We start from the raw sequence: 15,257 nt of genomic DNA, 5'->3' as shown, positions 1-15,257 counted from the left end.
GTAATGGAACAGATGCTCCAGCTCCCCTTGTGCAGACCAACAAGCAGAGAAGCAGTTTTAGAACGTGCCTACAGATGCCACAGTTCCCTTGAAGGCATGTATCTAGACTAGCAAGAGAGATACAGTCCTCTGCTGCTGCTTGTTCTGCAGTAAAAGCAGCCCCGTGCCCCAACTTCTGTTCGAGTTAATTAACACCACAGTGAACATCAGGTCAGCTTTGCCAGGTCACATGGCACTTGCACTACGCCAAAGCTGCCGGGTCTGTCTGCTCTGACTTGATAAGCCCCATATCCCTACACAGAACATCCAGGTACATCAGTGCAGCCCAGAGACGCAGAACCCAGAGGCTCAGCCCAGCAGCACGATACATACATGATTACCTTGGCTGGAGCTGACAGGACAAGGCAGAGAGGGAGAGGAAGGACGAACAGGAACAGAAGAACAGTTTGGTTTGGAGCTGGCAGCGGTGAGCCTGGAGTCCTCACTGATCTAATAAAGAAAGTAGGCAATAATTAAAGAAAAATCCTAAACACACGGGACACGTCAGAACCTGAACTGCACTAAGTCTACAAAGATTTCCCAGTTGGAGTAAAAAGAACGTTAGTACCAAATGTGTTGGGTTTCTGAGGGGTGGCACACGGTGGTGCTCACATCCTCTCAAGTTCCCATTTCCCACTAAGCAGAACTCCACTAAGAATTCGTTTAGAGAAGTCATTCTGATCACTGATCCCTGCACTGACAAAACCAGCAGCAAGTTTCACAAACCACAACGACAACAGGATTCTTAGGCTGCAGGGGCATCACAGCTCCTGATAACACAACTTATTTCCAGAACAAGATTAACCCACTGCACAGCAGACAGGAGAACAGGACAATTCAGACTTCTGATCCTTTCCCATTGCTCAATACTCGCAAGAAGAAAGTCTGGGAAAATCATTTCAGTCCTCTGCAACACAAGCACTGATCTCACACCTCAGCACTCTTTGTATAAGATGGAAAATACGGCTGTTGAGGTCAGCTGCATATTTATTGTGTGTACCATTAGGCCATTTTCTCTTTTCTTCCCACTTCCTCTATCCCAAGCCAGCAGAAAAAGGAACATCCTGAAACTGCATTGAAATCTAAATAGGAGAAAGAGGTGATGTTCAAACCTCACACTGCAGTAAAGCACAAACACTGCACTCACTTCCATGACAAGTGAGTTTAAGGAATTCTGCTCAAAGCCAATCTGGAGAGGACTCACAGGCTTCTTTTGTACCCAGCACGTTCTGCTCTCACAGCACCCAACTCACCTTTTTATCAGAGCTGCTCAGTTTGTGTTTCACCTCCTTGGCTTTCTGAATGGCTTTCAGCACTTCCACTGTGTCTGGTTCCTTTTCTGTGGTGATAGTGTTATCCAGACAGACCTAAAAATGTTAAAAACATCCAGAAATACAGAAAACAAGGCAGCTCTGTAACTTATTGTTACTTATGTCATAAATAAATAGTTTGATGCAGATGCTGTGCATGTCTGTAACCCTGTAAACAAGGTAATGACCACGTCAGACCTCATGACTTGAATGCAAACTCAGAAGGGCTTGGGAAGCTCCACACCCCACTGGCACAGGCACCTTCCAACAGGAACACCCTGTTACCCAGTGAAAGCAGGGCAAGCTCTCCCTTAGATCTGAGGAGCACGCCCAGCAGCGTATACATGGTTCCATTCCCTACAGATGTACTCCAACCCCCACTAAAAACTCCTCAGGCTTGTAGAGCATTCACACAACTTTCCTTACCAGGCTTTAGAAAGAAAAAGCTGTTCTTACATACCTCTGAAGCCCTGTCCCCAAACTGAGCCAGTACTTTGGTCCCATAGTCAGGGATGATGCTCAGTGGGTTGCTGGATAACACCACCTTTGCTAAGCACGGGAGGTTTCCTATATTTTTTACTTCATCAATCTGAAAGTTTTTCAGTAAAAGGATGAATACACAGATTGGCTAAATGAGAACACCACCACAGTCTAAGCATTTCTTGACTAAATTACATACAAACAGTAACCAGGAAAAAAATTCTCTCCAGCCACTTTATTTGCACTTTCACCCTCTAACAGAAATCACTTGTGTTCTAAAGCAATCTGACACTAAAATCAGTAGTTACCTGTTTGACTTTGTTGTTGCTCAGATCCAAGTTGACTAAAGAGTACAGCTTGTTAAGACCACACAGCCTTTCCAGCTGATTTCCTGCTAGATTCAGAGTTTTGATGTTTCCCAGTCTTGTGTGAACACCTTCCAGCGATGTCAGCTTGTTGTAGGATAAGTCCAGGTGAACAAGGTTGTAAAGATGCTACGAGAGCACAGAAAATCCAGGTCACACACCAATTTGCTAAAATTAAACAATATCAAAGGCTTGTCCATTTGCTCATGCTGGATGCTGCCCAGCTGACAAACACAACATGAACTTGCTCATTACACAGGATTAAGCCTGCAGGAAAGGGAACTTCCTCGACTCTATTTTTCCCAAGCCATTGACACAGCCAGCAACGACTGAATTTAGTCAAGAACTACATGTTGCATGTCAGTGTTGGCAAGTAAGAAATGCACCCTTACGAGGGCTTGATGCTAGGAAGCTATTTGGGCTTAAACTCTTCTCTGCAAGATGAGTGGCAAAATCCTTTAGCAAAAGGATTCTGTCTTGGAAGGTCCTGGGCAGCCTGGCAAACATCACCTTCAAAAGCATCCCTTACCTGTAAGTTTTCTACCAGAGACACCCCATTGTGACTCAGGTCCAGGAACTCAATCTTGGGAATTAATTTCTAGAAGGGAAAAGGTGCACATGTTAAATGCGTTTTAGCTTAGAAACCTGGCTGTACTTCCTTCACCAACCAACTAACAACTAACAGGCAAAGGGCAGGAACTCTCCAAGGCACAGACCCTCTTCTCAGCTTTCAGCAGTAAAAAGCGTTCTGCACCCATTCTAGTGCAGCCAGAGTGCAGACTCCTGCTGGTGAGAGAACCAGATTACTCTGATGAGCACGGTCACGTTTGCATTTGAAACCTGGGTTCTCACTGAAGACAAGCAAGTTGCCCCCAGTTTAGCCCCACTAACTACAGATCAAACTCATTAAGAGGCCTTTCCAGCTCATCAAACAGGCCTGTCTGTATTACACAGAACCCTGGATAAAGATTACAGAAGCAAAAACCAGAGTAAGTTGAGCAGTGCATTGATCTCCACAGCATTACCTTGTGGAGCTCAAGCACGGACAGTGCAAGGGGAAATCTTTCAGAAGAGAGATACATGAAGAAATTGCAAAATCCCTGCTGAGTCATGTGCCACAGAAGACCAGCCATCCTTTCCCCCCACACACAAATGAAGAAAGATTTCTTACCACTGAATCATCAATTTGAGAGATGCTGTTGTGACTCATATCCAAGGTTGTTAATGTTCTCCAAGTTGGGATAACTGCTGTCACTGGACAGCTTGAAGTTGCATCCTCTGGCTCCCACTGATCAAACTCAGAGGCCTCTGGCACCAGGATTTCCTGTTAAAGACAAGCACCCTAAAAATATGGTACCTGCATCTTCGGTGAAAGCCCATTGTTTCACAAGCAATCCAAATGACCTTATGAAAGAAAGATCCCTAAGCCTTATCATCACCCAGATTAAAGGTCTTAAAGCAGGAGCTGAGTGTGTCAGAATTATTTTAGATCCACAGGGAGGGAGTCCCAAACACTGGCAGCCAACCCAGGCTGGAGAATGGGAAGGAAGAGAGGGACTGTGAAAGGTACGCTCCTCACACCCTTGCCAAATCACAGCCCAGAGAAGAAGCCACACGCATTCAGCTCTCGAGGAGTAACAGAAGCACATTCCAATCAAAGCATCAGAAACATCCCTGTGAAGGGACACATCTCATCACTTCAAGTCTGTTCTGAGAGGCCAGCAAACCCTTTCTGCTTCCCAGCTTTAAGAGCAGAACCTGCAACAGGCAGGACAGAAAAGGACCAGGGCTCCAAATGGGGATTCCCCCACCACAGGCGTGATTCTTGCACACGCTTCGAACGCCCATCAGAAACTCCCTCTCACCTTCATCCATGTTGCTGAAAACCGAACACTCATTGTGGCCAGAGCATGTTTGGATGAGGTCAGCCCTTTGAGAAGCTTCCCCCCACAATGACTGAGCTATTGGAAAAACATGACAGTCAGAAATGGCAGAACAAACACGGGACACAGCAGAGGCAACTGAAAGCTTCAAGGACGGATTCCCTCCCGGTCCGGAAAGTAGTTACAGCACTGCCTTCAAATCTGGGACTATCAGGTCAGACAGCCCAACATTTGGTAAAGCTACAGCAAGAAATTAGGGGCACAACTACAGAAAAACTAATTCCCAAATATTTCTTTGCACAAAACATCTTCTCTAGGCACTTTCTACCCTCCCTGGGCATTCCCCCAGGTTCAACCGCCCAGGCAGTTGAACAGGGCGCAGTGTTTGACTGTCACCAACCGCAGAGGTGGGTACCTCAAGCTGTGCAGATCGACCTGCAAACACAGTTACTGCTGTATCCCACCTTCTTTACTGCAAAGAATAAACAACAACTGTCCGGGGGAGGGGAGATGCCCAGCTCAGCAGTTCATACACCAATGAGCTCATTACACAGACTAAGTTTGACATTATAAAAGTCTTTTCGGCAGTTCAATGTGACCCAACCTCTGTCTAGCAAATGGGTCCTTCTCTGGGCACACTGTGCAACAACAACCAGTTCCCAGAGAACTCCTTCTGCCCCTGGAAGCACCTCTCCAGATCACCACTGTTTGGTTTTGGGCAGCAGTTACGACGAGATGAAAATGCAGGTCTGCTGCCAGTCCATCCAGACCTTTTCAGGAACCCACAGGCACAAAAGTCTTCAAAACAAAACCCTTTTTTATTCTCCCCACACTAAACAAAGCTACTCCTGAAATTATCCATGCTAGACACACTCCCAACACCAGCCCACTGAAGTTTCCTTCCCACACTAAGATGTCAGCAAGTCCCTGACTTGGGGACTGCACTGCAGCTCTGAACCAGCACAGCCTCTCCTATCAGTGAGACAGCAGGCATGTCCAACAAAAGGTCCTGAACCCAACAGAAGGGAACACAGGGTAAGGGCTGTGTGACACAACCAGGCATTCCCACTCTGGAAAGATCTGAAAGGGATGAAAGAGGTTTTGAACACTCCCAGTGGAAGCCCTGTGATCCACACTGAGAGCAGAGCAACGAAAAAATGCCACAAATTCTCAAGCCAGAAGCGCTGCACTCAAGTGAACCTTCTCAAGCAAATTCACATCACTTCAGAAATCCCTGCTGCTTCCCAAACAAGAAGTACTTTGTAATAAGAGCTCCCATTAGCACCCATCTGTTGGAGCTTCACAGGGACAGAAAGCCACCCTGGGGTAGCTTCTGCATACACTGGAAATGACACACATCCTTTGGGAAGACATGCACAAGCTCTTCTGAATATTTACATCTGGCATCCGTATTGCCAAGTCCTGAGAAAAACCCCACACTGTTTCCCAAATAAAACACTCCTCCTGAACACTGCATGCCCCAACCCCAGCACCAAAGCAAAGCAATTGCCAAGCCTGAGAGACATGCACCAGACCTGGCATTTACAGAGCCCCTCAAATTACAGGCAGTAGCTCAGTTGTACCTCTGTTTGATGAAGAGATTTGAAAATTGACAGGTCAAACGGCAACAGATGCTCCTGAATCTTACTGGTTCCAAAAGGTCCCCCTGTTCCAGTGACCTGGTCATCAACAAGGAAGAACAGTCAGTGTACACAACCCAACCTGTGCTCACTTCAGACAGCTGTGCACGGGCAAGAGCACAAGTACAGCAGCTGGGACAGCCACAGCTCCAACCCCTTTGTCAAACACGGGATGATACAGGAAACTCGCAGATTAACTCTTCAGCAGAGAAAACCCAAACCATCAGTTACACTCCAGCTAAGTGCTCTGAACTTGAGGCACTGAACTTAAGCTGCCACCTGGTGCTTGTATTTTGTAGCACATGGGGCACTCAAATCCCACAGACAAGACTGAGCAAGGCTTCATCCACAGCTGATCAAGCCAGAGTGGCACTCACTAAAACCAGCTTCCCTGAAACACCTGGATCCTCCAGGACAGAACTGTCTTCAATTCCAGCCCAGGGGATGAAGTCCAAGGCACTGACAAGATGGGTTTGAAGAAAGCATTAGACCATCTCATAAAAAGGCATCTAGTTTTCCCACGTGCCCATAGCATTCTGGCCAGAGCACATGGCACCAGTGCAAAAGGCAGGCGGTTGCAGTTCTGGTTGCTGTGAATAAAATTTTGGGAGAAATCTCTTAAGGTTTGGGGTTTTTTTTTGGTCTTACGTATATCTTATAAACTCTGAAGGCTCCCACTCACAAGCTTTCAGAAGGGCCAGAAACTCTCAAGTATTTTTCTAAATAATATGCTGTATATAATATTTTTCTAAATCATATGTTCTTCTCCAGCCAGAGAATCCTCTGAACAACAGGTTCTACACACAGAGGATGGCAAAGGCAACTGAAGATCCACAGGAATAACAGTAGAGCTGCGGTTTTGCTTTCTAAACTTCCCAAGCCCTCCAGTGCACCTTCCCCAAACCACTACTTCATTTCATCTTTGAACATACCACACAGTTACAAGGAAATTCTTCATGTAATAAAAGGGCTGAAAAGACACTGACCTGTAGCAAGCAGTGTTAAAAAAGCTACTCAGCAAAAGTCTTTGTAATTCACTGATTTGGTAGAAGAACAAAATATCAAACTGGTTCCAGACAAAAATTATCTGAGGCCATTTTACATTTGTTCTGTAATGGCATTTGTCCTAGAAATTCTGGGCCATTCATCTCTAAAACTGATGGTTTTGTTAGTTTGGTTTGGGGGTTTTTTAAACTTTCCAATACAGTTAAAGGTGAGAAAGGGGACAGGACTTACACACACATGCATGTATGCACCTGTATACACTGGCCTAGCCATAGTGTTGTCAAAGAATGCAAGGTTGAAATGAATATTTCCTGCCTCCCCATGCCTATTAGCACCCAGTAAGGCTCTGTCACAGAAACCCTAGAGGGCACCGCTGAAGAGATGACATCACATGGCAGAATCAACATCTTTCTTAGAGAACTATGTTGAAGGTTGGTAGAATAAGCACCTGTTTAACACCCAGCTCTAAATGCTTACAGGTGTTTACTGCCAGTAAAGATCTTGTGCATTCAAACTAGGCTCCAGAAGCATGCCAAGAATCCCATCACTCTGGCAGAAACACCGCCAGTACTTGTGCAAACATGGCTCACCTTGAAATACTGGAGTCGACAGGTAAAATCTAGAATATGACCTAGATCAGTTTTGGCATCTCCATTAGCACACGTAGGCTTCCCCTGCAGCAACTGTTGAGTGACAGCATATGGCTGCAAGGGTCTGATGTTGCTGATGTTGAAGACTTCTCCAGCCATTCAGAGCTGCTCTCCTGAAAAACACAGGATGATGGTATTGAACACAACGCTGCCCCAGTTACCAAAGAGTAAATTAAATGGTACCTGCAAAACCTAATGTCAGCGATTTCATCTCTGTCATTTATATTCTAAGCTCATGATTAAGGCACCAAGACAATGTCTTTTCTGCTTCTAAACTAGAAGCACTGAATTCAGATAAATTTTCTTTAACACCAGAATAACCCAAGTGTTCAAACAGGCACTCTCTGCATTCAAGCCTTAAGCTCCCAACGCAACTAATGGCAAATTTCCCTCTTAACAGGGCTGGAACCAGACAAAGTTCATTTATATAACATACAAATTGCTAAACTTTGAGATATCCCTAAGTTCAATAGCAGCTCAGACTTATTCTAACCAGAAAAAGCAGCACCTACCATCTAACAGACAAACCTGACATCCTTTGCTAAGCTGCTGATGTGCAAAGCTGCAGCATCTTCTTGGACAGTCTGAGGACTTTCACCACACTACCACCAGAGCAACTCCCTGGGCAGGAAATGCATTCTCTGGCAATATTTTTACAATCCCATTTCTTTCCAGGAACACTAGGAAACAGCATCCAAAAGCCTCCTCTGACAGCATCCCAAGAGCAAATGTGGATTACAGCAGTCAGAATACATGCACACGTGGAATTAACATCTTCCTCCTCTTCCTTTTAAGGACACCAGTTTGACCTGACAGACAGGAGAGCATCGGCTTTCCTGATAAGCAGAGTTCTCCAAAGACTAAAACTCCCTTTGGCTTCAGTGGGAGCAAGTCCCAGAGTCCAGCTGCACATCACCACAAGGTTCCACTCACATACAGCGGTCAGACATCAATGATTTTGGCACTAGTGAGGCTACAGGCACTACAGAGTCAGGGAACAGTTCTTCAGGACCTTCCTTAAAGTGTTCCACAATTTGCTGAGTGCCCCCTCTGAAGTGGCTTCACCTGAAGTTAATTTTGTGCCAGAACAATCTGAACCACGCTTCACCTATCACCTCAGCCAGCCAGAATCACAGCACAGCATTCAGCCTGTCCCTCAACATGGGTTAATCATTTCACACGCCTCCTGCTCCTGGGGAGCCACTTAGAGATGTTGCAGTAGTGCATTTCATTTTCAGCTCTCAGCCTCAGAAAAGCACATCCTTTCATTAACTGACCAGAAGGTCTCATGTTTCCTGAATTCTGGAAGAACAACATTAAGACAGGTGAAGTGATGCATTCAACACACTCTATCAAGGCTCACTGAAATGACACAAACTTCCTGACTGGTTGCACTAAAACATACCAAGGAATTCATCAATTTCTGATTTATTTCCAAAAGCAGCTGTGCTTCTGTGACAGTTCCTCCTCAAATACAGCTTGGATCAAAGCACAAACAGCAAGAAACAGGTGAAGAGGAAGAACAAGTCTCGGTCTGATGTGAAAGGCTCAGATCTCATGGTCTGGAGATTAAATCTCACAGGTATACACACGCATGCACATGGAGGGAACCATCCCCAGTTAAATTCTTGCAGGTTCTTTACCTTTGTGGAAGAGCTCTTCAGCCAGTGCAGCAGTGATCCCATTGATCTCCTGCAAAGATTAAACCATTGCAATGAAGTGTTACATACTTACAGTTCAAAGTGTATCCTTGGACAAAATAAGTCTCCCTTTTTTGCTGTGGTACAGGACTTTTAAAAATAGAAATCAACTGTCATCACATCTTATAGATTCTCTTTGTAACTTGAAAATACTTCATCAAATTATTTAATTTCATAGGTTCTTCATTTCCAAGATGGAAAATACTGAACTACATTTAAATAATCACACGCTGCATGTTTTCAAAAAGGGCAACAGCAACTAGAGCAATTCTTACTGACCATCATCAGCCCAATGCCAAACAAAGCCTGGTTTTAAAGAAACTATTACCAGTACAGTTTTCTTCAAATTTGAACATTAGACTAACCTAATGCATGAATGTCCTGGCCAAAACCAGGACAATTAAGCACTCAACATTTCCTTTAGAGCATCACTAATACAATGATAACTTTAGATTAACAAGTCTACAGGGAAGAAGAGATCTGTAAAAATTAGTCTTCTGGACTTAACCTCCTTGCTGAAGAAGAATTCAAAGTCCCTGTTCACCATCCTCTATCTTCTCTGCCCTTCACAGTGCTCAACCCCCTTTCTACACACTGACAGCTCCAGGAGGAAAAGAAAAAGTCTGGAAAATTCTCCCTGTGGGAATTTGTTCTTTTAAAATCTAAAGGAGCACAAAGGTTGGTATAGGTATTTCCCATACTTCACAAAAAGCAAATGCTCTGTAGAAGTCCAGAAATAGTTCTGAGCTCTTCCAAGAGCTCTCTCTAAGGCTCACAAGAAGAACAAAAAACTACCTGTGATAGTTTAGGCACACACATCTCATTTTAAGGTAGCTGCAAAGGACAAACAGGCATTACAGATCATCATGAAATGAGTATTTGAGGAGTTTACTTCACTGACAAACCCCTCATGATTCATGACAAGGAAATAAATCCATGGGCCATCTGCAGCACAGTTCAGCTCATCTGATGAGGCAAACATTTCAGACAAGCACATTCTTAGTATAACTGAAACCCCACTCACTGAGGAGGAACAGTTTGGAGAAGCAGCTCGAAGCTGCATTCCGAACAAAATCCAACAGTTCTGTTATTGGATAAAGCCAGTTACACTCACCTGGCATGCAGAGATCTGACTGAAACCCAGGCTCTGTGTTCCCTTCATCATCTGGGGGACACAGCAGAATTTTCCTACCTTTATAATCGAAACAAGGTCATGACGTGGAGTATTGTAGCCCACAGAAAAGGAGCTCTAGTCCTCTGTCAGACCTACAAGAGGCCTCTGTCTTCGCTCTCTTATATGCACCAATCCCACAGAAATCCATTGTTTGCAGGTGTCTCTGAACAGCAGCTTCTGGGTACTCAATTATTTTCTTTTAAAAGCTTCTATCTGGAAGTTAAGAAACCAAATCTAAGATGACAAAGTATAAGACACTGCAAGGAAGTAAGCACCCCCATATCACTGCACACCCCTGTTCAACACCAAAGCAACAATAAGGTTGTACACTGCTGTCACATCCAACTGCTGCTCTTTGCCAAGCCAGACACAGCTTTCCCCTGGAACACAAAGGCTGCAAAGCACTTGTAGTGTATTTACTGTGGTTATTTCTACACCAGTTTAGTTCCATTAACCTAGGGAATAAGATTAAATAATCCCTACTGGAAATGCTACAAATAAGAATAGACAAGAAAAAAAATAATCACAGAATCCCAGGCAGCTTTGGGCTGGAAAGGACCTTAAAGCCCATCTGGTTCTAACCCCTTGCCATGGGCAGGGACACCCCCCACCAGCCCAGGGTGCCCAAAGCCCCATCCAACCCGGCCTTGAACCCTGCCAGGGATCCAGGGGCAGCCCCAGCTTCTCTGGGCACCCTGTGCCAGGGCCTCATCACTGTCCCTGGGAAGATGATTTTTTTTCCCTAATACCCAATTTAACTCCCCCCTCCTCCAGCTTAAGAACATTCTCCCTTGTCCTGTCCCTCCCTGCCCTTGTCACCAGTCCCTCTCCAGCTTCCCTGTAGCCCCTTCAGGGACTGGAAGGCCGCTATAAGGTCTCCCCAGAGCCTTCTCTTCTGCAGGCTGAACCAGCCCAACTCTCTCAGCCTGCCTCCATAGCAGAGGTGCTCCAGCCTTCTCTGGCCTTGCTCCAAGGGCTCCATGCCTGTCTTGTGCTGGGGACCACTGAGCTGGATGCAGCATTGCAGGGGGCGTCACTCCAGATCAGAGGGGCAGAATCCCCTCCCTTGACCTGCTGGTCACACTTCTTGTGAAGCAGCCCAGGACACAGTTGGCTTTCTGGGCTCTAAGTGCACACTGCCAGCTCACTATGAGCTCCTCATCCCCCAACATCCCCAAGTCCTCCTCCTCAGGATTGCTCTCCATCTGTTCTCCACCCAGCCTGGAGCTGTGCTCGGCATTGCCATGACCCACGGGTAGGACCTTGCACTTGGCCTTGTTGACCTTCATGACAGGCCCAACTCTCAAGCCTGTCAAGGTCCCTCTGGACAGCATCCCTTCCCTCCAGCGTGTCACACAGCTTGGTGCCATCACCAGCCTTCCTATATAAACTAAGGAGGCAGTATCAGGCATTATAAAGCCTCAAGCATGCACATGGGCTAATATTGTAAAGATATTTTAGAAGACCAAAGTTCTGCAGGAAGATTATTCCCCAGTTGAATTCCTGTGGCAAATATTTAGCTTTTCTGCTGAATAGCTAACTACTTTTGGTAAATATTTAAAAAGTACTCTCAAGTCCCAAACAATTGCATTTCTACCTCAAGACAGACTCCCCTAAACAAAGAAATGCAGATTAAACAACAGCTTCACTCATTTATGGATTAAAACTAAAGGAAGGAAGGTTTAGATTAGATATTAGAGGGAAGCTTTTTACAGAGAGAGTGGTGAGGGGCTGGAACAGCCTGCCCAGAGAGGGGGTGGGTGCCCCATCCCTGGGGATGTTCAAGGCCAGGTTGAATGGGGCTCTGGGCAACTTGTGTAGCTCCAGGCCTGGAGGTTGGTGTCCCTGCCTGTGGCAGGGGGTTGGAGCTCTGTGACCCTTGAGGTCCCTTCCAACCCAGACCAGTCTTGGATTCTGTCATTCTATGATAATACACAAACACAATACACAAGCATGGAAGCATTCATATGCAAGTAACAGCAGTGCTTTGAAGAAGTGAAAAGGGATGAACATTACAGCAAGAAAGAAATCATCCAACTGAAAAGTGAGAATGACTGGAAGAATTTCTGCCTGCATAAAAATCTTTGTTGAAGTTACTGGACCAAAACGTTAATTAAACAGACACCATTTAAGAGAGAAACTTCCTGGTGATCCGGAAGTTTGCTCCATCTTAACAGAATTCTCCCTATGTTATCACACACATTTAACAGATTTAAAACCACCAATCAACTTACAAAAGCTCCCTCATGACAAACCAGTCCTCCTTGCTCACATCTGCAGGGCAATAGCAGCACCATGAACAGTTTATGCAAGTCAAACTCAGGCCTCAGCAGGGTAATTACATTCATGGAATACAACAAAAGCAGGTTCTTCTTTGTTGCTAAAGCTTTATCAACACATCTAATGACCCACTACTTCTGAAGCCTTTATATGAAACCATGAAGAGCCATCTCAGCACATCCCACCCTGAAGCAATTACTGGTCCTCCTTTCCACAGAGTTCTCCAGTGCATTTTCCTCTTCATGAAGTTCAATCTCCCCCTTACAACACGATGCCATACTGTAAAAAAGCCCAATTATCCACAAGAGATGAATGAACAAATCACAATCTGAACACAAAAGCAAGCCACTGCTTATTTTCCTTTACCCTAACATTCTGTCTGCTGGCTGGAGCTGTTTCTCTAGAGGCCACTCCATCAGTGAGCTTCTCATGGAGAAGCACCATTTTTCTTCATTCAGGCTACTGGAAACTGTTCCAAGAATGAACCACAGATCTAAGCAGTAACCACTAAGTAGGGGTGCATGTGGATCGCTTCTGCAATGCTCCTTCAGAGAGCCAGCACTACTGACTTCAGCCTAACAACCAATTCAGCTGCAGATTTATTCACAGCTTCCAGCTACCCTGCCAGCATTTATTTCCTCCTCTTTGAGTCCCTACCCACACTACTTGTCAGCACAGCACCTACTGCAACAAAAAGTGCTGTCAAAAATCTGAAAAATATGCTTTGTTGCATCGTGCAAAAGGCAGAAAAAGAGCAGCTCCAGCTACTTTGTGAAGATTCCACACAGGTCTCTCCAAGCAAGACCCTCAGGCCTCCGTTTTTATATGCTAAAAACATAACTTACATAGAAATGAAAGTGTAGGAAGTGTGACAAAACTTTCGGAGCAGTGACAGGGAACTTGACTAGCAGAGTTTGCAGGTAGACCTCCAACTCCTTTTGCCTTTTCTCCACCAGGCTTTTGGAATTTTTCCCAATAATCTTCTTGGGAGGTAGGAGATTTTTATCTATTTTCTTTTCTGAAACAAGCTGAAAGACAAAGACCAGAGTTACGACCTGTTAGAAATGACAAAAGGTCCTAAAAACAGAACTTAAGGTAGACAAGTAGTGAAGCAGTAATTTATTATACATTCTTGCAAGAACGGGTGACCCAACAAAGTAGGACACTTTTGGTCAGTGCCTGCAGCCTTTTTATACCATACATCTATACATATTCATCACCTGTCCCGCTTTGTATTAAGATGAGTTCAAAGAGGTGGTTTCCATAAACTCCTCCCAATTGCGTCTGCGCATTGTCCTGTGGTAGTGGTCGTCGGGGGTCTCAGCGATGAAGGCTCCGAGTCTTCCTCAGGTTGAACCTTTCACCTCCTTCCTCTGTTTGACTATGGATTTTACAGGCTCAACCCAGGCGCCCCATCCACAGCACTACACAGTATAATACACATGGCATGTCTGGGACATTCCCACTTCCATTGGTGAAGTAAATTAAAATGTATGAGTCCTTTTGTCTGGGACAACTGCTTACTGGCAAGTAGTTGTCCTTATCTTAACTTTCCCGGCAACTGACATGGCCCTGGGCTGAAGGAAGTCAAAGCTCCATACAGGTTTCAGATTGCACATGTTAATTTTGTGAAAGGTTTGTTCACTCCTGATCAAAATTATTAGATTTATCGAGACCCCACATCGTTTTTCCTGTTTGACTTGATGTACAATCAACATGATTGAAGCCTGTTCGTTGAGCCTGATTTCCTTAAATTCCAGCCCATGTCCTCAGTCACGATTTAACCCCTTATCTCATTATCCAGGATCATCTGCATCTTTTAGCAGAGCTATGTACTGAAATTGAACCCTTGAGAACAATATTCCCCCTTATTTTCCTAAATCCTTTAAGCCAGTAAATAATACAATAACATTTTTCAGTTTGCAAAAGCAACATTTCTTAGCACTTTCCACACTTACCAATAACCAATTTCTTTTGAGCTATCTTGTACGCATATCTTGCTTTGCAAGTGATCATTTACTAAGGCTCTTGAAGTCAAGGACTTTTTTTCCCCCCCTTCTTTTGCACTATCTAGAGAGATTACATATTTTCCAGTCTCTGTACTCATTTCATTCTCAGACATGAAAGACATGCCTGCAGTAAGACCTTCCCTTAGCTATCAACTACATATTTCTCCAACATAAAGAGACTTCCAGAGAAAACACAGGGAGATCTGGAAGTGAATGCATGAATCTCAGAAGAATCCCAAGCACTGTTAAATATCCCTTTCTTATTTGAGTGTTTGCTTCATGAACATTCATGCACTCTTGTGTGTTTGTAGGAAGATGTTTAGACTCTCCGGTGAAGACTGGCTTAACTTCTGGACATTCATTCATAGAATTAGTCTGAGGTTTAGAAACTACTCTATATTCATTCATTTCCTTTTGAAGGTAGTGAGCAAGATACTTCACTGGATATATGCAGGTCTATAGATTTTGAATGATTGCACTTCCTTGTTGAATCAATAATGCACAATTAATGTTTCATGTTCCTCAAGAATTCAGGAAATCAGATAGAAGTTTAAACCCAGTTCTTATTTATTTAGAATCTAATTTATCATATATGAACTCAGTTCCAATATTTTCTTTTATAGCCATTAAGAAAAACAAATACCCACATAGGTAAGAACTGAGACGGAATCAAATCTTTTAACCATTTTAATGTATCCAGTTTGGTATCTTTAAATGTAAAT

General features: G+C 44.4%; 1 protein-coding gene across 1 annotated transcript in view; it reads right to left on the bottom strand.

Moving 5' to 3' along the window:
- The window catches only part of LOC311195299 (nischarin-like), a gene marked incomplete at both ends in the record, with an annotated part of 539,550 nt that overhangs the window by 9,860 nt on the left and 514,433 nt on the right, over positions 1 to 15,257 (bottom strand). Inside the window, 12 exon segments of the mRNA XM_084268681.1 lie at positions 381 to 489; positions 1,293 to 1,406; positions 1,810 to 1,938; positions 2,138 to 2,323; positions 2,724 to 2,792; positions 3,366 to 3,518; positions 4,060 to 4,155; positions 5,661 to 5,756; positions 7,313 to 7,471; positions 7,475 to 7,485; positions 9,016 to 9,064; positions 13,372 to 13,554. Of these exon segments, the coding sequence (XP_084124807.1) occupies positions 381 to 489; positions 1,293 to 1,406; positions 1,810 to 1,938; positions 2,138 to 2,323; positions 2,724 to 2,792; positions 3,366 to 3,518; positions 4,060 to 4,155; positions 5,661 to 5,756; positions 7,313 to 7,471; positions 7,475 to 7,485; positions 9,016 to 9,064; positions 13,372 to 13,554 (1,354 nt within the window).

This window comes from Gallinula chloropus (genome assembly GCF_964237585.1).
Source record: "Gallinula chloropus genome assembly, chromosome: 10".
Classification (NCBI taxonomy): Eukaryota; Metazoa; Chordata; class Aves; order Gruiformes; family Rallidae; genus Gallinula; species Gallinula chloropus.
This window is presented reverse-complemented; position numbering and strand designations above follow the sequence as displayed.